This window comes from Dasypus novemcinctus, chromosome 21 (assembly GCF_030445035.2).
Source record: "Dasypus novemcinctus isolate mDasNov1 chromosome 21, mDasNov1.1.hap2, whole genome shotgun sequence".
Taxonomy (NCBI): Eukaryota; Metazoa; Chordata; class Mammalia; order Cingulata; family Dasypodidae; genus Dasypus; species Dasypus novemcinctus.
Window position 1 is genome coordinate 80840048 of NC_080693.1, and position 26753 is coordinate 80866800.

At 46.5% G+C, this 26753-nt stretch overlaps 1 protein-coding gene across 1 annotated transcript in view; it reads right to left on the bottom strand.

Moving 5' to 3' along the window:
• UBE2O (ubiquitin conjugating enzyme E2 O) overlaps positions 1-26527 on the bottom strand; it is a 54540-nt gene extending 28013 nt beyond the window's left edge. Inside the window, exon 1 of the mRNA XM_058284780.2 lies at positions 26073-26527. Within this exon, the coding sequence (XP_058140763.1) occupies positions 26073-26489 (417 nt within the window). The 5' untranslated portion in view covers positions 26490-26527. The remainder of the gene's footprint in view (positions 1-26072) is intronic.
• Positions 26528-26753: the final 226 nt, after the last annotated feature.

Consider the following 26753-nt stretch of genomic DNA (forward strand, 5'->3'; position numbering starts at 1 on the left):
AGACCCCGGGAGAGTAGGCATCTGCACGGGGCAGGAGGAGCGAGGGGGGCAGGTAAAAAGCAGATCTCTGCCCTGCCCTGGTCTCAAAAACCTGCCTTCACCCACGACCATGGGCCCCTCCTTGCAACTCGCCTGGCAGGGAAGAATCTAGTTCTGTTCCTTTGACGAAGACTACACTGGTGGAGGCCAAAACCTTCAAGCTGCAAGTGGGGCAGAAAGCTTTTTCTGCCCCAAGGGGCCGAAGGGCTCACCCAGAAGGGCGTCAGGATTGGCTGAGGAGGGACGGCTGGTCCATTAGTCCATTAGTCGGCACAGGTACGTCGCAGCCTGTTCCCTCTCCACAGATGAATGGTGTGGGGCGTTTGAAATCGTTTCATGAGCTGTCAGCCCATGCCACCCACTCGGTCCAGGATGGGACGCCAATCTACACGCAACAGGTGACCTGGAGGGACTCCAATCCCGCACACCGACTGGTGAGCCACTCGGGGCCCAGCGCTGTGGAATGCCATGGCCCTAAAGGCCAGCCGGGCACATGCACAGCCGGGCACGCACATGCATGACCAGGCACATGCACAACCAGGCACATACACGGCCAGGCACACACGTGGCCAGGCACACACATGGCCAGGCACGCTCACAACCAGGCACATGTATTCCGGAAAAAGAGCTCCACTTCGCAGAGGACCATAATCTCAGAACAAACGACTTGCTTTCTGGGACCAATCAATGGATGGCAAGAGCTCTAGGCAAGGAGGCTGGCTGCACTAAGAGAATGTGGAGAAATGTGGGATGCAGGGAAGTGCCAGAAACAGGATCTGTAAGGAAGGGAAACAAATTCTAGCAGAGGAGAGAGAAACCCAGGACTGTTATTTCTGCCTTCAAATAGATGGCTTTCATGTGGACAGTGAACAGTTCTTAACGTCTGTGGAGAATTTATATTAAAATAGGAAGAGATGGGCAAAAGGAAGAACTCCAGGCCAGGAAGTGAAATCCAGAGAGTAAACTTCATATCCTTAATGAGCCTCATGAAGAGAGACACGTCCCTCGGCTGCAGTGCATGGACCTGCGCCATCTGGCTGCTGGGAAGTGAGATGCGTTCCAATACACACGGGATTCAAAGACGGCGTGTCATATCATTTACATTCGTAACACACTGAAATGATATCGTCAACGCATTGGGCTAAATAAAATACATGATTAAAATTAATGTCACTGGTTCCTTTTTCCTTTCTTATTGTGGCTACTAAAAAATTTTAAATTACCATATATGGCTCATATGGTTACTTCTTTAGACAGCTTTGTTGATTTAAACCAGTGAATTCTTTAAAAAATTAATTTAGTTTTCTTGTATCAAAGTAATACATGCACAAGTTAAAGTCTTAACAAAAAAGAGCAATCTCCTGTCTTACCTTCAAACATGCTCCCTTTCTAATATTTCAGCTGTTTTGAGTATTTCTTTCCATATATATGAGCAATATGCTGGCACCTGTAATTCTTGAATTTTTGAGTTTAGACTTTTTTTAACTGATTCCTCGTTTTGGTGGTTGACAAGTTAACTCTTACCCTCCCTCACCCAACACTCCCTGGCTTGACCCCATCCTCCCCAAAGTTCTACTGCACGGGCTGAAATCGTACCAGCGTGTTCTGATGGTGTAAATGCAGTTCACAGCCAGCCAAGGGGGCTCTGTGTACACTGTGTCCTTTCTCACCCCACCTAGGTACAAACCGATAATTTTGTCAAATACTCATCCCTAACTTTTCCAAACAATCATCAAATAATCTATCAGGTATTTGGGGGCTTTTGTTTCTCTCTGGTGTGGGATCCCTTGTTTCCTGGATCTCAGTAAAATTCCCCCACCTCACTCCCAGGGGCGTCCTCAGAAAGGGTACATGGGAGGCACATTTTTTTTTTCAGTCTTTGCGTACCTGAAAATAATTTTTTTTTTCCTACTCTTACTTGATTGGTGATTTGGCTGGACATGGAATTCCAGATGGAAACAATTTCCCCCAGAATGCTCAAAGTTCTACCCCATTGTCTTCCAATCTCAGAGCCTCTGTTTTAACTGGCAAGTTTAATCTGTTTATATGGTTTGTGATCCCTATGGATTTATTTCTACCATCTTTAGGGCTTTCTATCTATCGTGCTTTTTCTTTGTTCCCCTTTCTTCTAGAGGAATGACCAAGAGGTCTCCCCCACCCCCTATTTTCCCTCTATTTCTTTGAAAGCTTGAAATGCTAAGTCTATTCTTTTAGTGGTTACCCTTAAAATTTTATTGTGTCCTCTTGATTCTCAAAAGCTAAAGCAAATCAATATCCTTCCCACTCTTCCCAAACAGTTCAAAGATTTTAGACTGTGCTCATTCAAAACCACCCCTCTCTTGTTTCTATTTACTGTTCCTCAGGATTTAGTTGTGAATCCTCCCCAAATTAGTCATGATCACTTGTATACGTCAACGCTTGTCTAGATTTACATGCACATTTTCCAGTGTCTTTGTACTTCATTCCCTCTTGCATCTCTCCCTTCCCCTGGTATTAGTTTCTTTCATCCTGAAGTACAGTGAAGGTTGGTGAGTGAACAAACTCAGCCTTTTCTTTCTGTGAGAAGACTTTATTTTGTTCTCACTCTTCAAATGATAACTTGCTGGTAACTGAAAACTAAGCCAACAACTTATTTTCCAGAGCACTTTGAAGATTTTATTCCATTGTGGTCTGGCCTCTACGGTTGCTATGTAGAAATCTGCTGAGTTTGATTGTTGAACCTTTGGGGTAATTTTTTTCCCTCATGCTGCTTTTAAGATGTTCTTCTCTCCTTTGGGAACTCCCGTTAGACATATGCTGGACTCCTTCAGTCTAGCCTCCACGTTTGTAACTCTCTTTCTAATACACCATCTCTTTATCTCTCTGTGCTGAATCAGGTTAGCTTCAGCTTTATTTTCTGGTTCACAAAGTCTCAAGTTAGGTCTATTCTGCTATTTAACTTTTCCAGTGACACTTTAAATTCAGTGATTAGGGTTTTCATTTTGAGAAGATCTAGTAGGTTCTTTCTGCAATATGAATGTTTTTTAGGTACTGTCTTATTCTTCCCTTTGATTTCTATTCCTTCTTTTTAGCTCTTCACTGACCTTAAACTTTAATGTATGTAACATTTTTGCAATATAAAGCTTCTTTAAAAAAAATTGATTAAAAAAAAGTTCATGGCTTAAGGTCACATTTGCTGCAACGGCTGGCTCTTGCTTGTAATTCCCCCCATGAGCTCATCATCAGTGGGGTCACAGGACTCCAAGTGGCCTGTACTATAGAAGGGTCATCTTGAGAAGGTTCACCTTTTGTAGAGCTCCAGAGGTACCACTAGCCTGGTGCTGGCTCAAATATTCCTGCACCATGTGGGTACTATGAAAATAGAATGCAAACCTGGATGTCTCACTTGCTCATGGCACACTTCCCTACCACCCACAGCATGGGGCAATGATAAGCTTCCTTGCTCTTTCTCTGGCCCTATGGGGGAGGTTTCCCAGCACCGCTTTTACCATGAAAGAGACCATTGAGGGGTGTCCATTCAAATTCCATGCTTTACAAATTCACTAAAACCCAAACCTCTATTATTGTCAAGGCCTCTTAACAGGTCCAATAAACAACCCTTGGAGTAGCGGCAACATCAATGGGTCTAATTCCGCTGTGGCTCTACGTTCCCTCTTTCTTTGTGGTCCCTTGGATATATCCTCCTTCTTTCTTATTAGCTCAGTTATATATTTTAAATCATTTTGCTATATTTTCTTTAACATTTCTAAGTAATGCAGTATGCGGTTCTACATTAGTTCAAGCTGCCAAGTAACTGAAGTAGGAAGTCCACTTCCTTGCCTTCTGGTTTCCAATGTGATTGAAAATCTGATGCCATCTTTATTTCAGATCTTTTGTATCTGACCTGCTTTCTCTCTAGAGAAGTGTTAGCCCCAGTGTTCTGGAATTTCCCAATGTGCCACAGTCAGGATTTTTCCCATTCACCATTCCAGAACCTTGTGACCATCAATTCAGGAAACATGTCTTCTTTCCTTGATACATTTCTGTCCTTCATTTTATTTTTCTCTCTTTATAAATAAATCTCCTTGCTATTAGGTGTTTTTACTATATTTCCTGGGATTCTTTGTCACCTTTTCTTTTTAATTTCTAAAACTCTTCTAATTCTGATTTTTATAGTACCCTGTTTTTGTTCAATGGATAAAATATTGGCTCTTATTTCTCTGAGTACATTCGATATGTGTTTTGAGGGCTTCTTCTATTTGCAACATCAACTCTGCTTCCTCTGAGATCCCTCTTTCTGTTTGTTTGTTCTGACCTCTATCTTTCATGTCAGAAGCTTTCATAACATGTCTAGAGACTTGGCTGTCCATTCATATTTAAAAGTGAGGCAGGGAGTGGATGTGGCTTAAGCAGCTGAGCGCCTGCTTCCCACATGGGGTATCTTGGGTTCAGCTTCTGGTGCCTCCTAAAAAAAAACAAGCAAAAAGCAAAACAAAAGAAAAAGCCAACTCAGGGGAGCAATGTGGCTCAATGGTTAAGCACTGGCTTCCCACAAACAAGGTCCCAAGTTCAATCTCTGGCCCCTGGTATCTAAAAAAAACAACAACAACAAAACAAACAAACAACAAACAACAACAATCAAAAAAAAGTGAGGCAACGAGAGATCTTTGCAGTGGTGGAATAGTTCTATATCTTAAGTGCTGTGGTGGTTTGTTACACGAATCTCCACAAGTAATAAAATGGCCTAGAACTATACACATATTGTGTACCGATGTAAATTACCTCGTTTTGATATTTTCTATGGCTTTCTAAGATGTAACCATTGGGGGAAACTGGGTGAAGCATACAGAGGACATCTCTGTACTACTTTTGCAACGTCCTGTGAATCTACAATTATTTCAAAATTAAAAGAAAAAAGTGAGGAAATAAAAAGGGTGACTGGTAAGGGTCATCTTAGGGTAGTTTCACACTAGCTGGGGTAGAAAGTCAGCTTTTTCTTTAAAGGACCACTGAGTGCTACCAACTGTAGGAACTGTTTCTGGTACTGTTCATATTTTCCAGAGAAGATTCCTCCAAGTCCACATGAGGGCATGGCTGGTGATTTTATGAGCCCTCTTTTCAGTGCAGTGCCACCCACACTTTGCTATGCCTGAGGGACCTCAATCAAGCATTTCTCCAGAGCATAAACTTCCGGTCTCTCCCTTGCAGGCATGGAAAGCTAACTTGGGAAATTTAATTTCTCCTTATACAGACTCTCAGCTAATCCCTCTTTTGGCCCAAAGCTCACTCCCACTTGGAGCAATACCAGATGCCTCCAATTCCTGAGGCTTTCTAAAGTATTGCAGGGTGAACAGATTTGCTTCTATTTGGTGTCTCTCTTGCAGGAACCAACACTGCAGCTTCCTCTCCTCTGTTCAGTCTTCTGTTCACCTTCCATCTTCCCAAAACTTGAAATCTTTTGTCTATTATTGTCTCCTCTCCCATTCTCTGTCCTCATAGATTTACATACGTAAAATTCATTTTTTAAACTTTCATTTTATCAAGGTTTCTGGAGGAAGTATATAAAATGAACATATTTAATTTGCCATATTTATGTAAAGCAGGGGTTCTTAATCTTTTTTGTTCCACAGACCCCTTTGCCAGTCAGGTGAAAACCGTAGACGACTAAGTCCACACTCTACTGTGCAGTATTTAATAAATATATCACACCCACACCAACATGTCCCCACAAGAATGGTTTTTTGGATTTTCAATTCAAACTCACAGACTCCCTGAAATCTTCAAAGGGTTTGTGGACCTCTGGTTAAGAACACCTGATCTCTTGGGAAACGGACTTTGGCCCAGTGGTTAGAGCGTCCGTCTACCACATGGGAGGTCCGCGGTTCAAACCCCGGGCCTCCTTGACCCGTGTGGAGCTGGCCATGCGCAGTGCTGATGCGCGCAAGGAGTGCCGTGCCACGCAAGGGTGTCCCCCGCGTGGGGGAGCCCCACGCGCAAGGAGTGCGCCCGTGAGGAGAGCCGCCCAGCGTGAAAAGAAAGAGCAGCCTGCCCAGGAATGGCGCCGCCCACACTTCCCGTGCCGCTGACGACAACAGAAGCGGACAAAGAAACAAGACGCAGCAAATAGACACCAAGAACAGACAACCAGGGGAGGGGGGGAAATTAAATAAATAAATAAATCTTAAAAAAAAAAAAAAAAGAACACCTGATCTCAAGTATACTAATCAATGATTTTTTTTTTTTTTAAAGGAGGTACCGAGATTGAACCCAGGACCTGTACATGGGAAGCTCGTGCTCAGCCCCTGAACTACATCCACTTCCCAATGAGAGTTAGTTTTTTTGTTTTTTTTAAGGAAGTACCAGGGATCGAACCTAGGACCTCATAAACGGGAAGCAGGCACTCAACCACTTCAGCTACATCCACTGTAAGGATAGACCATATCCTTACTTACCAATGACCATGAGGCACATTTGAAAAAGAAGGAAAGACAGTAAGTCAACAAAAATAGGAAATCAAAAATTCAAATATTAGAAAATCTTTAGTTTGGACCTTCATCTATTAATTGAAAGACCAGCTCATCTTTGAAGGCCCCTTTTCAGACTGCCAGTCCTGAGGGGGTGGGTAGGGAGAAGAAAGGGCACAACTCCATTAGAAACTCTCCAATCACCTGAAAAGGTCACCATCTGCTCTTGAAATTGGCATTTTTCAAATTTTAAATTCTACAGAGTGCTGTGATTCAACCTGGCAGGTAGAGCTGACCCAGAGCAGGGTTCTGGGTAGAAGAGAATCACTGCCAGTGTCACGCGGCAGGCGTGGGTAATCAACACTCTACACACTTACAAAATTAAACTATATTTTAAAACGCTAAACTAAAAACAATCACTGAGAAAGTCACAAAACATAAATAGCAGCACATGTGCCCCTCAGAAGACAACCACACTGTTGAAGGGGGAGGATCTGTGAAGCAACAGTAGCTAAGACATCCTCAGAAAACTCAGGGGCCTTCCATTACGAGGCACCGCCTGTCACACACAGCACCCTCTCACACACCTCAGCAAAACCACCGCTCAGCACCACCAAACAGCTACAGAGCATGACTCAGTTATCAGAGCGCACCCATGTCAGTCAGCAAGTACACCATCCTACCGCATAAAAAGTATTATATTCCATACTATGAGAGAGACCCAAGAGGAAGGGATGGATTTGAGAAACTTAAATTATAACTGGCATACCATAGTTCAGGTGACCGATGGCTCTAAAGCAGGTAAATATTTGAAAGCCTGCCTTGCTGCCCAAGAAGACCTATTCAATACTTTTTTTTTTTTACTTTTTTCTTTTTTTAAAGATTTATTATTTATTTATTTCTCTCCCTTTTCCCCCTCCCCCCAGCTGTCTGCTCTCTGTGTCCATTCGCTGCATGTTCTTCTGTGACCGCTTCTATCCTTATCAGCAGCACCTGGAATCTGTGTTTCTTTTTGTTGTGTCAGCTCTCCGTGTGTTGTGTGCCATTCCTGGGCAGGCTGCACTTTCTTTCGCGCTGAGCGGCTCTCCTTATGGGGCGCACTCCTTGTGCATGGGGCTCCCCTACGCAGGGGACACCCCTGCATGGCACGGCACTGCTTGCGCGCATCAGCACTGCACGTGGGCCAGCTCCACACAAGTCAAGGAGGCCCTGGGTTTGAACCACGGACCTCCCATGTGGTAGGCGGAAGCCCTAACCACTGGGCCAAGTCTGCTTCCCAATACTTTTCTTATTCAAGGGTGAATGTGGAGTCCCAGATTTAAAACAATTAGAACTTTGTTTCTGGAAAGACTTCGGACATAAGGTCCTTTCTTAAATAAGGGCCTCAGATGCGCTAGAGCAGAAAGAGGAAAGGGACGATTCCAAGGACGCTGACACTGATGGGGTACCTACCACCAGGAGGGTGCTCACCTGCCAGACTCTACAGGACAGAGGGATAACCCAAATGCAGGGCTCAAAAGGTGAGCCAACAAATCACTCAATTAAAAAGGGGGCAAATGATGCGAAGCCTTTCCAAAGAACATGGTCAATGAGCATATGAAAGACGCACAACATCACTGGCCATTACAGAAATGCACATCCCAACCACAGTGAGATACTACTCCATACCCACCAAGGCAGTTACAATCAAAAAGACTGAAAACAAGTGTTGGTGAAGACGTGGAAAAATTGGAACCCGCGTGCATTACTCCTAGTGGGAATGTAAAATTGTGTGCCACTTTGGAAAACTGTTTGCTAATTCCTCAAAAGGCTAAACATTTGGCCCCATGATTTCACTCCTGGATAAAATTCCCAAGAGAAGTGAAAACATGCCTTCAGAAAATCCTGCACGTGAATGGTCAAGGCAGCATTATTCTCAATAACTCTAAAGTGGAAGCAGGGGAGCAGATGTAGCTCAGATGCCTGCTTCCCAGGTACAAGGTCCCGGGTTCAAACTCCAGTACATCCTAAAAATGAATGAATGAACAAACAAATGAAAAAACCAACTCTCGGGTGGTAATGGTCAGATGATATTATCTCATAATCTGTAACAAATGTTCCACACACACACCATGGTGTGGTGTGTTGGTGAAAGGGTGTTGTATAGGAATTCTACATATGTGTATGAAATTTTTATAAGATCACTTCAGTAATAAAAATATATTTAAAAAATTAATAATCTTAAACAAAAACAAGAAACAAACTCTTATTGGGAAGCAGATGCAGCTCAGTGGTTGAGCACCTGCTTTCCACATACAAGGTCCTGGGTTCAATCCCTGGTACCTCTTTAAAATAAACAAACAAACAAATAGTGGTGCCCATCAACTGAAGAATGGACAAACAAAACACGGTCTATCCTTGCAATGGACCAGTATCTGGTCATAAACAGGAATGAAGTTCTGATCCATGCTACAACATAAACTTTGAAAACATTATGCCAAGTGAAAGAAGCCAGAGATGAAAAGCCACATACCATATGATTCCATTTATAAGAAATGTCCAGAATAGACAAATCCATAAAGACAGAAAGTGCTTGCCAGGGGCTGAGGGTAAGGGGAAATAAAGAGTGACTGCTAATGAATATAGTTGTGTTTTTTTTTTTTGGGGGGGGGTGTTGATAAAAATGTTCTAAAATTAGATTGTGGTGATGGTTGCACAACTCTGAATAAACTAAAAACCACTTGAATTGTATACTGCAAAATGATTAATTCTATGGGATGTGAATTTTATCTAAAAAAAATTATTTTAAAAAAGGTAAGCCAAGTTAGCATCTCAGATATAATTTATAATTAGTGAGTGCCTGGTTCTACCAGCTTTATTAGTAGGATGTTTTCTCAGTTAAGTCTTCTGAGTCATAGTGTTCCCTGTAAATTCTCTGTATTACTGATTTCTTTTTTCAAAGACCAGAGTCTGTCTCAACTATAATTCACCAGAAACCTAACATCAGCACTACTAAAACCTCCTACTCATAGAAATCAGATGTGCCTCCTCTGAAGGACTTTTCTTTCCTAAGCCTTGGTCGTCTTTGTCCATTTATGGCTACCATCAACCTTAATCCCAATACTTGGCTTCTCTAAATTCCTTGACTCTAAAGAAAGGGGTCCCACTAAAGAATCTCTAGGACCACTTCCTGTCCCACCACTGTATGCCTAGACAACCTGTGAAACTTAGCAATACAGCCAATCTCATCTTAGGCCTCAACGGGGAGCCCCTCCTGCTTGGAGCGCTCCACAGCTGAAACTCCCTGCCCTCCGATGTCACAAGCACAGGAGAGGAGGCCTTCAGTTGCAAGGGCCTATGGGAGAGAAGGAGAGGATGGAGATCTCGAAGCGTAGGAAACATCCTCTTCCCTTGGGAGCCGATGGTGCATATGCTTCCTGGAAACTGTAAACGAAAGGGACACATTCACGATCCTACTGTGAGCTGTGTCTTTTGGGAGATTTGCCACTGGAGTCACATGGAAGAAACAGAGATCACAGGTATTTATTAGGGTAACTCCATCTTGGGAAAGGAGACAGAACCCAATTCGCATGGCCGATTTGCATCTGGGATACGGAAGGGTCCTTTTAGCTTTGCCTTTGCTACTGCAAGGAGCTCCAGAGGTCACACCACCCTCAACTCTGCCGCCAAGGCAACAAGAAGTCCCACTGGGGCAAAATGCCAGAAGTAGAGGCGAAAGGCACTTAGGGATGTTTCTGAGAATACTTCTGCACTTAGGCTTTTCTTTAAAAACTGTCTTTTTTCCTCCTCTCACAAGGGCCTTTTGATTTGAATAGCTCTGTGAGCCCCTCCACCCTTGTCCGTGGCACCATTGGCTCCTGAGAAAACCCTGTCCTAATAGACGGGCTGGCACCAAAGAACAGCAGACACTGCCCTATGCTACCCTCCAGCAGCAGAACGGGTCTCTCCTGCAGGGGCATGAAACTGAATTCACCTCAAAGGCCTAGCATGAAGGCCAACACATCAGACGGAGGAAGGAAGGGAACTGACCTCGTCAAACCAACGTGACGTGCCAGGGGTGGTGCCTGCAACCCTCTGCAGTAGATCCTCACGTTAGGGGGGTGAAGAGGGCGTCTGTGGAGGCTCAAAGTCAGTTGCTCGATGCCACAAAGCTAGTAAGAAGTAAGATCAGAACCTGCACCCAGGCTTGTCTGAATCCAAAGCTGTTACCTCGCAAGATGCAGAACAACTCTACAGAAAGCCACTATTTAAGTTAAATTTTTAAAAATACCTACCCATACACTAGAATATACATAGAATTATCTGGTCAGAGTGGTTGCCTCTAGGCAGTGTAAAGAATAGGCAGGTGATTTTAACATTTCTCTATATACTCTTTCGAATGCTGTGCCATTCCCATATGCTACCTACTTAGGTACCTCACAAAGGTCATCTCATCTGAGTCCCAACAACCGTAGGAAACACTGTCCTACTCCTTCCAGATGTGGACGTTGAGCCAAGCAATCTCAGGTCCACATGGCAACTCCAAGCCCAGGTCTGAGCCACCACCTGTTTCCCCTGTCTTCCTTAATGGGTGCTGCCCCCCATCCCAGTTCCCTGTCTTGGGAAACACATCCCTTGAGCTGAAGGCACAGCAGACCTGCCTCACCCACAAAACTTAGGGGACACTCCCTGGCACAAGAGGGGCTTACTTCCAGTGGCAGCAGATGACAGCCAGAAAAACACACCCAGTCAGATCAGAGTTCTAACCCTCTATATGCTGCTACTTAGCTGGAGATCCCTGCCAAAGTCACAATAAAATAGCATCACCATGCTGGGGAAAACAGGAGTTCTGAGAACGAAGTGCAAATTATCACAGCACTTTTTCTGGACGATAATCTGGTGAAAAGAATCAAAACTCTTAAAATGTGCTCTTACCCCTGACCCAGTAACTCCAGTTAGGAATTTATCCTAAGCAATTTAAAAGATGCAGACACAGATATATGTATAAAGATGCTAGCCCTGTTATCTAAAGCAGAGAAAAACTGGAAACAATTTAAATGGCCAAAAGAGGAGTTTAAAGAAAAACTGGTTGATCTATCTGATGGAATTATATGCATTCATTAAAAACCATGTTATCAAAATCTTTTTCTTTAATGGGAGAAAATGCTATGACACAGAAACATCTCTACCTATGACACCGTAGACAGGACCAAAGCCAAGCTCCCAAACAAAAGTGGTCCCGCCTGGCCTTCCTAATTTGTGTCTGTGCTTAGTTAGTCTGAGAGTGTTTGACAAACACTAATCCTGTTGCATCTGAAAAGAACAAAGGCGGTGGGCATTAAAGTTGCTAAGGAAAGGAATTTGATTATGAAGGTCTCCAAAGTACAGATGATAATACTTGCAATACAAAAAGGGCAGAGAGAGCGTGAGGAATATTTCAAGAACCTAAGGGTCTGGGAAGGATTTTGAAGGGCTAAGAGTCCCTGCGAGTGTCCCCAGTGCCATGCCTAAGCCAGGGAGGACACGGAGCAGGTGAGGGAGAAAGATGAACCCGATGGAAAGGCTTGGGCACCAGCCAGCGGGTGGGCACCACCTCAGCCTAACGATGACTTGGGAGGAGGACCCACCTTGAGACCTTGAGGCCCAAGCGACAGAAAAGTGGTCAAGAGGCTTTGCTGTTATTTTGTTTCTAAAATACAAGCCAGGAATGATCCCTTAGTACGCCCATCTGAGCAGGTGTGACGTGAGTGACGATGCCAAGCGTGGGTTCCCTGGCAACCGAGGAGTTTCCTGGGCTACTTGCAAAGGTCACCAAGGAGGAGGTTACCTGCACAGCAAAAACTGACAAATTTTCAAGGCAGATGACAAGGCTGTTTGGGGTAAGATGCCTCAGGGAACATGTACCAACAAAGAGAAAACTCTGCCAAGCCTGAACACTTGGGCAATTCAGTGGAAATACGTGTGGCTACTTCAGACCCGACTCTGCTGGGACACTGGCAAACAGTCTTTGGGAATCTAACCTGTATGTAAGTTTCTTAAGTAGAGGAAGAAAAGTCAAAGTTAGTATAGCAAGCTATTTCTGTAAACAAAAATATTTATATGCTTATACAAGCCTAGAATAACCATCCATTGAAACAATTAAAAAAATAGTTATCCTGAGTGATGAAATTATGGCTTTTTTAGTCCCTTTTTTGTGTTCTTGCATGCACTAAGCATGTATAAATAACTCTGTTATAAGGAAAAGAGCTTTAAAGCTAAGACAAATAAGAGGAGGGCCCCAGCACTTTTTCTCAGTGAGAGAACGAGGCCACTAAACCTTGCAGACTTTCCCCATTTCCCTGAGAAACGGGGCTACATTCTACACCTCTCCCTCACTCCACATTTGCTTCTTAACCGGGTGCCTCTCCGGCCTCCAGGGGCCCCCACTCTACTCAGAGTCTCCCCATGGTTACTTACACTTCCCAATCGCCTCTTTCTGAAAGTATTGCCTGGCCCCTTCTCTAGCATCAGAAGCTGTTGGCCAGCACCCTCCCTCTGGAGCAAAGGTTTTTAGAAAGATAACTATTAGCAGAGAGTATAAAAGTATGGATTAGACGAGGAGAAAGAGAATGATCAACTAGAAAAGTTTTCCCAACATTCAAAATCAAATTATGCTAAATGCAATGTAATACCCTGGATTGGATCCTGGGACAGAGAAAGGGCATTAGTGGAAAATTAATCCAATTCAAAGTGTGTAGTTTAGTTAATGGTGGAGTGCCAACGTTAATTTCTTTCTTTTGATAAATATACCATGGTTAGGTAAGATGTTAACATTAGGAGAGCTGGGTAAAGAGTTAACTGGAACTCTCTGTACTGTCTTTATAACTTTTCTATAAATCTAAGAAAACATTTATTTTTAAAAAATGAAATTATGAAGATACAGACTAGGGCAGCAATAAGAATGAAAGATAGGGGACAGTTAGACACATTTCCAAGGTAGTTATCGCCTCCCTTCACATGGATGTTTGCTGGCATTTAAAGCTCACTGTGTCCAAAACCGAATCTGGCCCCACTTCTCTGTCTAGCGTGTCTGGCAAGAATATCCACCTGGTCATCCACACAGGAAGCTGCAGCGTCCTCCAGGCTCCCCCTTTCTCGCTCCCTCTCCGCAGGGGACCACACATCTACATCGAACATGGACATTTCTAGCAGAGCTTTTTAAAAAGCTATGAACTCCCTGGCTCCTAGCCTCCCTCCTGATCTCTCAAAAGCCCTGGGCATGCCGAGGCCCCCTGGTAGCCCTGTCTCCTGCCTCCCCATGTGCACCCTAGGCCAGGTCAGGCCACATGCTTTACTGGTCACTCCCCAGTCCTTCCTGCTTCTGTGCTTGCAATCCCGACTGAGAAACCTTTCCTGCCACCTCATCTTCCTCTCTCGATCCATCATGCTGACTCAGAGCTTCACTAATGTTCTCTTAGATTCAAGAGTCCAAATTTTACCCGAGGCTAGTTCCCAAGGTCAAACTGAGAGCCATCAAAACTGTCCTTGAAAAATCCCTTAAGACTATCAAAGAGTCCACCACAGCCAGCTTTCCTCTAGCATTAGAACAGATCACTGTCTCTTCCACTGAATACTGGATGAAGTTGTTGGTTCACATTTAGGGGCCATTTTGTATGGAAAGGCAGTTCTTTCAGCACTCAGTGTGAAGCACAGACACATGACGTCAGGCAAATTAAATGCACAAAAGCTGCCACCAAACCCTCCACCCTTCAGATGAGACCTAGCATTTTCTGCTGCATGTGCATTAATTAATTCATTCGCTCATTTAGCAAATACACCATGGGCACCAACACTGGGCCAGTCAGTTCTAGGCACTGAGGATAGAGCAGCGAATGAGACCTTTCTGTCCTCCTCTTACCTTCTGAGGGGAGGGACAGGAAAGAAGAAAATGCAGTCACATAATACCAGCTCGTGCTCGGTGCCATGAAGAGAGTAAAGCTAAGGAGGGGGTTAGGGCAAGGGTTCTTAACAAGGGGTCCAAGGGCTTGAACTGACATTCAAAAAAACATTCTTCTTGTGGGGATGTGTTGGTGCAGGTGTGATATATTTATTAAATAATACACGGTATAGTGTGGACTTAGTAAGGGTCCGTGTTTTCCACCTGATGGGCAAAGGGGTCCGTGGAACAAAAAAGGTTATGAACCCCTGGGTTGGAGGGACGTTTTTTTTTCCTCCCAGATAAAGTTTCTGGAGCAGTACAGCAGCCACGAGCCCCATGGCTACTGAGTGCTTGAAATGTGACTAATGATGTGCTCCAAGTTCAAAATACACACCTTATTTTGAAGACTTAGTATGGAAAAAAGAGTGTCAGATAGCCCACTAATTTTTCATATTGATTACATGTTGATAAAATATTATGGATATGCTGGGTTAAGTAAAACATATTATTAAAATTAATTCCACCCGTTTCTTTGAATTTTTAAAAATGTGGCTACTAGAAAATGTTAAATTTCATATGTGACTCGCATTTTATTTCTATCTGTCAGGACTGTTCTAGAGCAGAGGTCAGCAAACTATGGCCTGCAGGCAAAATCCAGGCTTGCTACTTACATTTTTTAAATAAAATTCCATTGGAATACAGCCACGCCCATCTGTTGGCTTATTATCTATGGCTGCTTCTGTGCTACAACCCCAAAGCTGAGTGGCTGTGACAGACACAGTATGGCCTGCAAAGCCTAAAATATTTACCATGTGGTCCTTTACAGAAAGTCTGTCATCCCCTACTCTGGAGGGCAGGGACTTTGTTGGGAGAGAGGGGCACCTCTGCAGCCCCCACAGACCCACCCAGTCAGGGGGCAGCCATGGAGCCCAACGGAAGGATGAAAGGACCTGTGCTAGGGACCAGCAGGCCCATTTGCACCCATCTCTGGCCGCACTCTGGCTGTGTGACCCTGGGCATGTCACAGGACTTTCTCTGGGTTTCAGTTTCTTCCTCTCGGAAATGGGGACACTGCAAACTTTAAGGAAAGACTAAGGTAACATGTGCAAAGCATGCATTATTCTGCCCGGCACAGAGCAGACAACCCATGGAGACTAAAGGAAAGCAATTTTCGTTAAAATGCTGTATAATCATTTCCTCTTGGACTAGAGGCATTATACTCATAACAACAATCATAATCATATTTTCATCCCAAGGAGAAATGAAATCTAAGGACGCTCCCCACGAGCTCTCTAGGGCCTGAGTGCAGGCAGAGAGCAAGCCCAAGCGGCAGGCCCGGTGCGTGTGCGGCTGGGCCCACTTTCTCCAGGAGCCTGGAGCTGAAGAACCCAGCCATCCCTAAAGGTGCGGGCTGCAGGCTGAGCACCAGTCCCTGAATGTGAGCGCACCCTCAGCCAGCCCAGACACAGGCATGGTCCAGATTTGAGAAGCTAAGAAAGGGAAGTCTAGGGGCCGGGGAGAGGGAGTTGTACCAAGATCTTAAAGTCACCACGGGCACGAGAACTCAGGGGGCTTCTGAGCGTCAAACTGGTGCTTTTTCCAAACAGTTGACAATTGCAGTGTCCAGGGCCCTTTGGTAACCCAGAGTAGCAGCACTCAGGGAGACTTCAGTGGTTTCAACAGACATGGGCTCCCAGTTCTTGTCCCTGCCCAAGCTCCTGGGGCACCCTGTGGCCAGGAGAGTATCTCAACTGGCTGGGATTTCACCCCAGAAACCGCAGCAGGTCACAGGTACATGACCAGCTCTGTCCTAGCCCACTGTGCACGCACTCTGCTGATGGAGGCTGCTGAGAAAGGCGCTACAATTTTCTGATTCATCTGTTCTACCCAGTACCAGGATGCCCATCTGTCCCAGGTCTGGAGTAATTACTTACAGCATTCTCAGAAGGGTCCCAGTTCCGGCGATAAATTCTGTGGTGAACCCACCTAGTACCCTGGGGGCAGGGGGCGGGTCAGCTGGCAAGGGCCCACACTGGTCTACAAAACATCTGGAAAACCACTAAGAATATTCTGTGTAGGTAAGTGGGATAAGTGGAAGGAGCATACTAGTCACCCACCCAAATGTTTCCCAAGAATCTACATGCAAACTGTTCAGAATACCAGAGTCTCTGTCTTCATTTCTCAAGGGGCTCCCAATCCAAGCCCGTGGGTGCCTGGTCAGCACACGGGGCTTCAGAGGCAGGGAACAGCATGAGTGACCCAGGGAAAGCCATCCAGATAGGCTGGTGTCCACTGAGAAAGCAGGAGACAAAGGCACAATGAGAGACTGGTGGTGATGGGCTCCTAGCAGTGACTTAGGAGGGTGTCTGCCTGCGGTGGGTTATGCCGAGCCGACGGAAGATCTAGAAGCAGGGAGACCTGGGGAAAGGCCAAGCCAACTCACCCAGGCAGGAGGCAGTGGGAGAGTGAACCAGAGTTGGAGAAGGGAAACCCAAGCAAAATATGCAAGAAGCATTTCAAACAAAGAACTGATGGTGAATTGGAATGGGGGCCAAAGAAGGTTATTAAAACTGATCCCGATGTTCTTATTTGTAGGAGATGCAAACTTACATATTTAGGGGTGACGTGCCTCGATGTCTGCCACTAACTTACAAGTAGCTCAGGAAAAGGTAATATTTACCTACACAGAGACACACATATATAAGAGAGAGCAAATAAGAAGGAATGTTAACAACGGCTGGCTCACAGTGGTTGGTAAGTAGAAATCACAGTCCTGGTCTTTCAACTCGGAAACATTTTTCATAAAAAGATTGGGAAACTAACAAGGTGAGCCGTTTAAAAGAAAAGGCAGAGACACTCTCTCCTGCTGGCCTTAAAGAAAGGAGAGGCCTCATGCTCCTCAGCTGTGACACCCTGACTGGAGCCTGGGAGCCCCTAAGTGGAAGACCCCACTAGCCAAGACTGGACCCCAGGGAAACTGTGAGAGAAAAAAACCAGAGTTGCTTTGAGCCACACATGGACACACACACACACAAACAAAACAGCTCCACAACTCAGGGGTGGAGAAGTAGTCACAATCATAGGATTTTACACAGGGAAAGTCTGAGGTTCTAGATGGCATGCTGGAGCTATCCAGCAAGCAGGCAGAAATGTGAGGTGCTGTGGAAGTTATCTAAATATAGGTTCCAGCTGCAGCTGATGAGATTGCTGAAGAGAAGAGAGAGGGAGAGTGAGGAGAAGAGAAGGGAGGACGGGAAGGGACAGGTCTTTGGAGAGCCTCACATTTAGGGGCAAGAAAAAGACGAAAGGCAAGAGGAAGAAACACTCAGTAGTCTGGGGTAACAGAAACCAAGAGAAATTCCACCAAGAGGGCACGAGCGACCTTGTTAAACAAGGCTGATGGGTCAAAAGGAGGATGAGGACTGAGAAAATGTCAGTAGATCCAGAGACTGGGAATTCACTGGTCAATTGTAACCTTCAGGAGAACCAATTCACAGCCAGTGGTGTGAGAAGCCGGAGGGAGAAAGGCTAAAGGGTGAGCAAATTATGAGGAAATGGAGGCAGTCGTCCATTTCCATCAGCGGGGTGCTCAGAGGCCCCCAACGCATGCTGGGGGTAGGGAGATGCTTTCTTCCCTGGCTTAAATATGATGTCATCAACCTTCGGGGCTCTCAAAATCCCTTAAGTAATTAAAGAGAGCAGACAAATATGGGATGCTTTCAGCACTGCATATGTCAAGCCTTGATGCCTTCAGAAGCCACACAGAGCCACATATTTGTGTCTGTGCCTTCTCAACTACACTTAAGGGGGCCGTCAGTCCTCATCGTGGCAGCATCTCCCACAACAAGGATCAAAATTAAAACCAGGGGGGAGAACATCGTCAGAGCTGCTGAGTGTGAAAGACCAGCTCGCACTTGCAGGATGCAAATGAAGGCTTTTTTCAGGATGACTGCAGGAAGTCTCTCCTCCTCAGTGCTAGTCGCGAGTTTTGTTCATTTAATTGTTAGGTAGGACTGACTGCTTGTTTTTTTTTTAATATTACTCAGTATCTTCATTTTTTATTTTGAAATGTCACATTTAGAATCTTTATCAAATATTGTTTTGCTGTCAATTTTTAAAATGACCTGGTAAGTGTCTTACTCCTTCGACTGAGTTGCAGACTATTAAATGCTGTGACCCTTCAAAATTTGCAAACAAACCATTAGGTCCCTCACCAAATAACCAACCAGATTTAACCCAAAAAGGACATTCATTCTAGTACTTACCACCCAACTGAATACTTGTAAATGCTGTACCGTTTGTTTGCAATTTTTAAATTATAATATAAAATGTACATAAATAAATCATTTGCTTTTCACAATCCAGCTTCTGCAGAAAATTGTGTCTAGTTGGGGCTCTGGGTGAGTTGGATGAAACTAATCAAAGGATCCACTCGATATAGTCAGCCGGGTCGAAGGACATTAAATCCTCAACCGCAGAGCGCAGCTAGAGAGCAAAAGAAGAGCAAATAACCTTGCAGTAGATAAATTCAGAGGGTTATCCATTAACATGATTTAATTTTATTCTGAACTACAAAAAATTCCAGTAAGCAATTTGCTCTTCCCTGTCTGTAACCACACATATAGCAGGTGGTCCCCAACAGAGAGAGCCCTGGGAGGCTGGCTGGAATGTCAGAAACAAGCCGTTCGGAACCTGCGTCCCTGCTCAACGAGAGCTGCAAATGCAGGTGCAGCAGCAGTTACAGTTAAAACCACCAAAATCCTATCAAGTAATGAGACGGCACCTTGTACACTGCAAAGCATGTTATAAATGTGCCTGATTGTTTCTTTTCCTCTTTCATTTAGCCATTTAAATTACCACACCCTCCTTCCAGAAGCAGACCAAGTGCTGGGAAGGGAGGGGACAGGGGAACAGGTCATGCCCTCCCAGGTCAAAGCTGCAGGATGGCTCTTTTGGTGAACCCATTTGTTGCAGCAATCGCTCTGACTGGCGCTGATCCCGTGCCCAGCACTGCTGTGATAGCAATTCACGTCACACTCTATAGCACACCCCTTGCTTTTTAAAAAAGTACTGGCCCTACAGGTTCCATTGGATTCCATGAGACCCGTGGGTAAAACAAGTAAAAAGGTGGGAAGAGACTGCGGACTTGGCCCAGTGGTTAGGGTGTCCGTCTACCACATGGGAGGTCCGTGGTTCAAACCCCGGGCCTCCTTGACCCGTGTGCAGCTGGCCCACGCCCAGGGCTGATGCGCACAAGGAGTGCCGTGCCATGCAGGGGTGTCCCCCGCGTAGGGGAGCCCCATGTGCTAGGAGTGCGCTCCGTAAGGAGAGCCGCCCAGCTTGATAGAAAGTGCAGCCTGCCCAGGAATGGCACCGCACACACGGAGAGCTGACACAACAAGATGACGCAAGAAGAAAAAGACACAGATTCCCGTGCTGCTGACAACAACAGACGTGGACAAAGAAACAAGATGCAGCAAATAGACACAGAGAACAGACAACTGGAGTGGGGTGCAGAGGGGAGATAAATAAATAAATAAATAAATCTTTTTTAAAAACTTAAAAAAAAAAAAAAAGGTGGGAAGAGCTCCTCTTGATAGAGCAGGAAAATGAAAAGCAGAAACACAGGGATAACAGTGAACTGGGGTGAGGAGGGCACTGAACGTCCCAAAGCAAAAACCCCTGGCCAACAACACAGCCAAGCCCAGGGAGACGACCCAAACAACTGAAGGAAGAGAGACAGCTACGCCTGTGCCAGTGAAGCGGAAGATGCTGGAAGTCCTGGCATGGCTGAAGGAGACAGGCAGCACTGGCTGGGAGAAGAGGACATAAAGCCAAGATGGAAAACTACGGACCAAGAAAACTTAACTTTCAACATCGTAACTATAAAAGCCAACCAACTTCCAGAAGTAGAAAAGAATCTATTTAAACAAAATATTTCAACAAATATTAGACTTGCTGCTGTTCTGCGTGGACTAATAGCCAAAAGACTTTTTCCACGTGCCTTCACTGTGACACAGGAACAAAGAGCTGCTGGCTTACCAAGTATGCTGGGGATGCCATTTTTGACAGCACATGTACCTTACAGAGGTTTTGTAAGTTTACCTTTGAGTACAGGTGATTTGAATTGTAAGACTTGTTCTGTAACATGGGGTGTTTGGCTTGGTCTTGTTTTTGGTGGGCTGTACCCTGTCTCCTTGGCTGTACCTGTGAATGGTGGCCTAGTAGCCATGTACGTCTCAGCCATGCTATCAGAGAAAGGAAACAACTTACTGCCTGAGAATGTCTAAGCCTGTCTTTAGAAGATGCTATTTCCCATTCTGCTCCACACTGTTTGCAGCATACCTTGGACAATATAAACAATATAAACTTCATAAAAGCCCTTCAGTTTCTATGATCTAGCCTAGAAATTCACCGATTTTAAGCAAAGATGTACATGAGAACAAAATGGTAAATAATAATAAAAAATATAATTTAAAAATTTAAAACGGAAAAGGAAGGGAACTAGCAAGGAGGTGGACTCAAGCCTCTCTCCCAGGGATCGGTCCTGAACCTGGTTCATGACTCAGCATTCCCAGCAGCAGGCTGACAACAGCAGCTATGGGGTGGGGGAGGGAGGGAGACAGGAGGTCTCTGAGGCTGCAGGTCAAGGTGGCTTTCTCCTATGGCCATTTCTTTCATTTATTTGTTTTTATTTTATTTTTTATGTTTTTTTAGTTTTGGGTTGTCCTACGGCCATTCCTAAGAGGAATGGAAATACCAGCTGGATAGAGAGTTTGCACTCTTGTTTAGCTCCTGAAGGGAAATAAGACCTGGATTGGAATGAATCAGACCACAGAGGTGACTTTCATTCAAACATCTACAGGCATTCAAAGGTACTCTGTAAATATGTGTGTTTGACAGTTACTCTGCAAATGACTAAGGAGCTGGGGAATAAAAAACAGGGAGCAGCAGAAGTACACAACAAATGTAGTATTTCTCGTGCCACCCCCCACCGTGCACCCCCCTTCCTGCCCACTGGGACAACTTGCAACCAGCCACACCCTGCTCCTTCCTCTCTCCTCACCTGTCGCTGCCTCCTAGTCTACGAGGACTTTCAACTGTTCCAAGGCTGAATGACTAATGCCAATCCAGGTTTGTGACCACGTCTGCTCAGGGCACTCAGGGACAGTTGTGACCTGTGACTCCTGTACTCAACATTCCTCATTCTTAAGTACAGGATCTACGCATCTGCATGCCGGCTCCTGCCCTCACAAGCAGTGTGCCCTTAGGCAAGTCACTCCCCCTCTCTTCCTCAGTTTTCTCATCTGACACAAGAGACTAATCCCAGCACCTCACTCACAGCCGGCCACGCTTACTTCCCCAGTGCTCCCATCAGCACCTGGAGAGCCTGGCACATAGTCAACACTGTACATTTGACCTCATTCTTATCCGAAAACATAAAGGCAGTCTACCATCCTTTTCATTCATAATCCCATTATCTGTCTTTTGGGAATTTCAAAAGATGTCTTCTAGAGTCTGGAAAACAAACAAACATACACACATTCATACACACATATTCATTCTACCCCTTTCCCTCAGCAGGTGTTTCTTTAAATGTGTATTAATGAATTTCCTATAAAGTAACAGAGTGGAATTCATGAATATTTATAAAGAGGTTTAATAAAGAAGAAATAAGTGTATTAAAAAAATCTGGAACCCACCTGGTCACAAACAACAGAAAGTGGTCAGCTGGGAATTTCTATGCCACCGAAACAAATGCCTCTGTTGCATATTTTGCTTCCCAAGGCACCTCTTTGGTGTAACAGCACCCTGTGACACCCAGAAGTGACTTCCGGAGGGATGGACAGGGCAGACAGATGGGGTTGGCTCTGACCTATGTCACAATGCTGTATCTGCTAACAATCAAGCAGTGATCCCAGGCATGACCCTTTGGGTTATTCCAATCACGCAGGCTCATTTCAGGAGCAAGAAAGAAAGACTTGTGTATTTTATTGTAGAGGGAGAAACAAGGCAGTGACTTGGCCAAGGTCATTTAGAGTAGGTGAGAGCCAAAAGGAGCTTCCAATCAGACACATCACACAAACACACACCCCTCAGAAGACATTCAGCTTTCATCTGGTGAAAGTGCCCTTGAGTTAGGCAGCCAGAGGCACCATCAAGGCACAGAGGCCCAGGAGTTAGAAGGGGGATAACCAAGGGACACAGAATAAATCACAGAACAGCTGCTGGAGTCTAAAAGAGCTGTGATTCTATCTGGATAAAATGCAATTAGATGCACTTAGTCGTGCACCTTGCTTAACCTTACGTAACTTCTTCCAATCACACCACTCAGAACAATGGCATTTAATGGGTCCAGACCTGGGCAAGTGAGGCAAACTCCACGTGCTTGACACTCCACTTAAAGAGCTTTCCCCATGGAAATGCTGGCCTGAGTGGGAGCCAAAAATAAACTGAAAAGCCAATCCCTGAGGACCTGTCATCAGGGGTGTGTCACACACACACACACACAGCCTCAAACCCTCACAACGCAAGTTGATTATAGAGTTTTAGTTTAGTGTCATTAAAACGAGGCAAGACCCTGAATGCGCAGGAAGACAGGAAAGCAAAAGCAAGGTAAAGCACAGAGGAAGCCTCCAAAGAAAAGGTAAATTTGAACGCACAGCAGTCCAGTCCAACTCTCTTCTTTCAGAGGGCCACCCTGTCTAACCATGACAGGTGGGGTCCAGAAAGAACCCACATCTAGCCAGGACTCAGGAAGATTTCAGGCCAGCATGTGGCTTTATTCCAACATTTTACTCAATGGAGGAACACCAACGGAGGAGGGGGATCCACACAGGAGATCCGAGGTGAGTGGGAAATTTCAAGTGGATAAAGGGGTCAGGAGAATGAGGCAAGGAAGGTGCATGGAAGGGGCACCAGCCGCTTGATTCTCCTAAGTCCTAAAGAGGCTTACCTTTGCCTGCTGGAAGTCTCAGGAATTTATGGGCCATAAATTCTGCAGGAAAAACTTATTATATTTCTGTTGATATATTTCATGGAGGTGGCAGGGAAAGGGTAGGACTTGCTGCCCAGCCCCTTCATCTTTTTGTGAAATTGTTCATTTAAAACTTGGAAGAAATTAAGAAACCAATGTTAAGTCCTTCCTCACTGCCCTCCAAATTAACATGAAACTACAAGACTATCCATTGCCTACTGAATACCCCCCATAAAATGGACACTATTTAAAAAGAGTTCCTAGAGGTGGTGGCTTTTTAAAAAGTTTCCCAATGCTGTCACTACCTGATTCTCTCCATAATTGGGCTCCCCAATCTCAAAACCAGCTAAGCAACGGAGCAGGGACCAGTGTTGGTCGAATGGGCCTTCCTTTACCTATCACCTCCAGGGAATTTACAAGGAATGGGAGGTGAGAAGAAAAAAACCTGCCTAAACCATAGAGCTGCAATGCCCCAGGGCCTACCTGCCACCTTAGTCAGTGTCCAGAATCAAAGATGTTCAGCTGACCAGGGTCATTTGTCAGGGTGGCTGGGAGCCATCCATCAGGGATAACTTCTGGAAGAATAAAAGTCTCCTCCTCCTTCCCCAAATAAACCTATTCACAGGTCCTGAAAAAAGGAACTGGGTTCTGCCACCCATCAATGGGCCCTACAATCCACCACTTTCTTGAAACTCCTATGAGCCCTGGCCTTTGCTAAGCACAATGGCACCTAAGATAGCATCACCCGACCATAAGATGCATCTCAACAAACTCAAAGGCAAAAAAGGGCCGCTTCACATCTATCCAAGCTGGTGCCTTAGAGGTGTTTCTACTCAGCGCCAAAATAAGTCTTTTAAGTCAGACGTTAACGTTGTATAATTACACATGGTGTAGGAGGCAGCCTGAACCTAGCCGTAACACAAAGTTAACCACCAAAGTCAAGATGGACAGAATGAACAACTGATAAACATGGCAGCTTCCAAGAGTGAATAAGCCTGCTTCCCACCAAGTCCCAGGACAGGAGGCCAAGGCACACAGAAAGCAAGAGCCAAAAGGAGAGGCATTCCTAGAGGTACACTGGAAGGTGGTTGGAGAAAACAATTTTCTTTAAACCCAAAGAAAGACACCAGCAACCATGCACACAGTATGGAAAGCAACACTCCCTGCCTCCTGACTTAACAATACCAGTGGGCCTTTCAGACAAGCATTCCGTGTCAAGAAGTATTTCCCCAATACTTTTGTAAATGAACTTATGATTTCCTTTCTGCATCTGAGAAGCTATGGCGTGATTTGCATTTTTCTGTGGGGAAACCGGGGGGTCATGTGTGCATATTTGTGTCTGTGGATATGTGCACATTAGCGAGAAAAAGACCCTGCTGGTATCAGCATTCCCTTCTGCCACAGGAAATGGCTCACAGGCTCTTTCCAGGAGGGGGGCCTTTCTCCCTGCCCAAGCCTTCTTCACAGACCCCCTTCAGAGTGTGGCATGAAGCCCTGCTCCTCTGTCTCCTTCGTCTCCCAGTGTATGAGAAACCCAGACTAACTTCTAGAGTGCCCTCCCCTGAAATCAGACCTCTCAGCATCTTGGGCAGCTACAACTGTCCTGGCCCGATTCCTGCTTAGAAATGTTTTCTCGAAAAGGGAAAGGAAGGAGGAGAGGAAGAAGAGGCAGAAGATATAGAGGGGTGTGTGTGTGTGTGTGTGAATCACTGATAGGACTTCACTCAGAAAAACAAGCCACCAAAAGCCACCAAACCAACCTTGGTTCAAGGTTTCAGGTTTATGATGCTAAACGTTTTGTTTTGTAAAACTGCTGTATTCACCAGCCTCACCCCAATAATATTTGGGGGTCTGGTGTTTGCCTGGCAGGGCCCAGTGCAAGAAAAAACCGCCCAAGTTTCCAAACTGGTGGCTCTCTAGAGTATTTTTCTCAAGAAGTCCAAATGCACTCAGGAGTCAGCAATCCCTGTGGCAGCTGTCACATTCTCCCCCGGTCTATTAATATGGTGGCTCTGATGTTAGGAATTTAACTCACAAAGTTCCCTGCAGCAATGAAATACGGCAGTAAGGTGCAACAAAAACAGCCCTGAATGTCTTCATCAGAACGAACTGGTGAATTCTGTAAGCGAGTGACCTTCGCTTTTGCTTTGGGCCGCGATTCCCCCCTCGGTCTCTGCTTTGGAATGCCCAAGCCCTCCCTGCACGGACACCGCGCGGCCCTCCCTTTCGGATGCACAATGCGGTAGGAGCTCCCTGGGGGTCAGCAAAACGCCGCACTGGGGTCATGCCGAGCGCGCCCCCGAGCCTGGGGCGTCCTCCCTTCTCTGGCGCCCGCCACCACAGCAGAGCGCGGTGTGAAAGTCCCCTCCGAGTCGGGCAGGCCAGGCCGGGTCCCAGGCCAGCAAGGCACAGCTGGCGCGCGCTCCCGGGGCTGGTGCAATGACTTTGCACTGGCCCACTGCACGGGAGCGCACCCTTCGCCGAGGCTTGTCCTGCCACCGCGGCCCACTGCAGCTGCACCGTTCCGACCAGCACCTGGCACACCTACCCGCCCACGGCCTAGGGCTCCAGCAGCTGCCGCCCGCCACCTCCAGCAGCGGCAACCACCCCCCCACCCCTGGCTCGCCGCAGCCGGAGGCGACCCCCGGGCCCTCCGCGCCGCCTTCCCGCAGCCCGCCCCGCCTCGGCCTCCCCGCCAGGCGCCCCCGGCCCGCACCTTGGTCTCCTTCACATGCTGCTTGACGCCCTCTGGGTACCACTGGACGCGCACGTAGCCGCGGCGCAGCGGGCTGGCCCGGCCCTCCTCGTGGCCCGGGCCGCCGGCCTCCGAGCAGCCCGAGCTGCCGCGGCCCTCCTCCTCGCCCTCGGAGTCCGAGTCCTCGCCGTGGATGAGGCGCACCAGTCCGAAGTGCACCGAGCCGCGGTAACGGCCCGACACCAGGTCGTGAGAGAAGAGCAGGCGCTGCGAGCCGCCTTCGGGGCCCGAGTCCGAGGACCGCCCAGAGACCGAGTCCGGCGCGGGGGCTGCCTCCGGGGCCGGGGCCGCCTCCGGGGTCGGGGTCCGGGCCGGGGCCGGGGCCGGGGCCTGGGCGGGAGCTGGAGCTGCAGGCGCGGGGACTGCGGGATCCGCCATAACTGCTCTGCGCGAGTCTCGGGCGGCGGCGGCGGCGGCGGCGACCGACGAGGCATAGGGGGCGGGGCCAGAAGGCGCCGGGGGCGGGGCCACGGCGCGCTGACGTGGCCCTACGTGCCGCCGTCGTCAGGGCACCGAGATGCGGTTGCTAGGAGCGACCGCCTCGTCGCTAGGGGACGCTGAAGATGCGGAGCGGGGTGGGGGCGGAGGGAGAATGGAATCCACGAGGGAGGGGCGGGGCCGGAGGGGGAAAAGCGAAGGGAG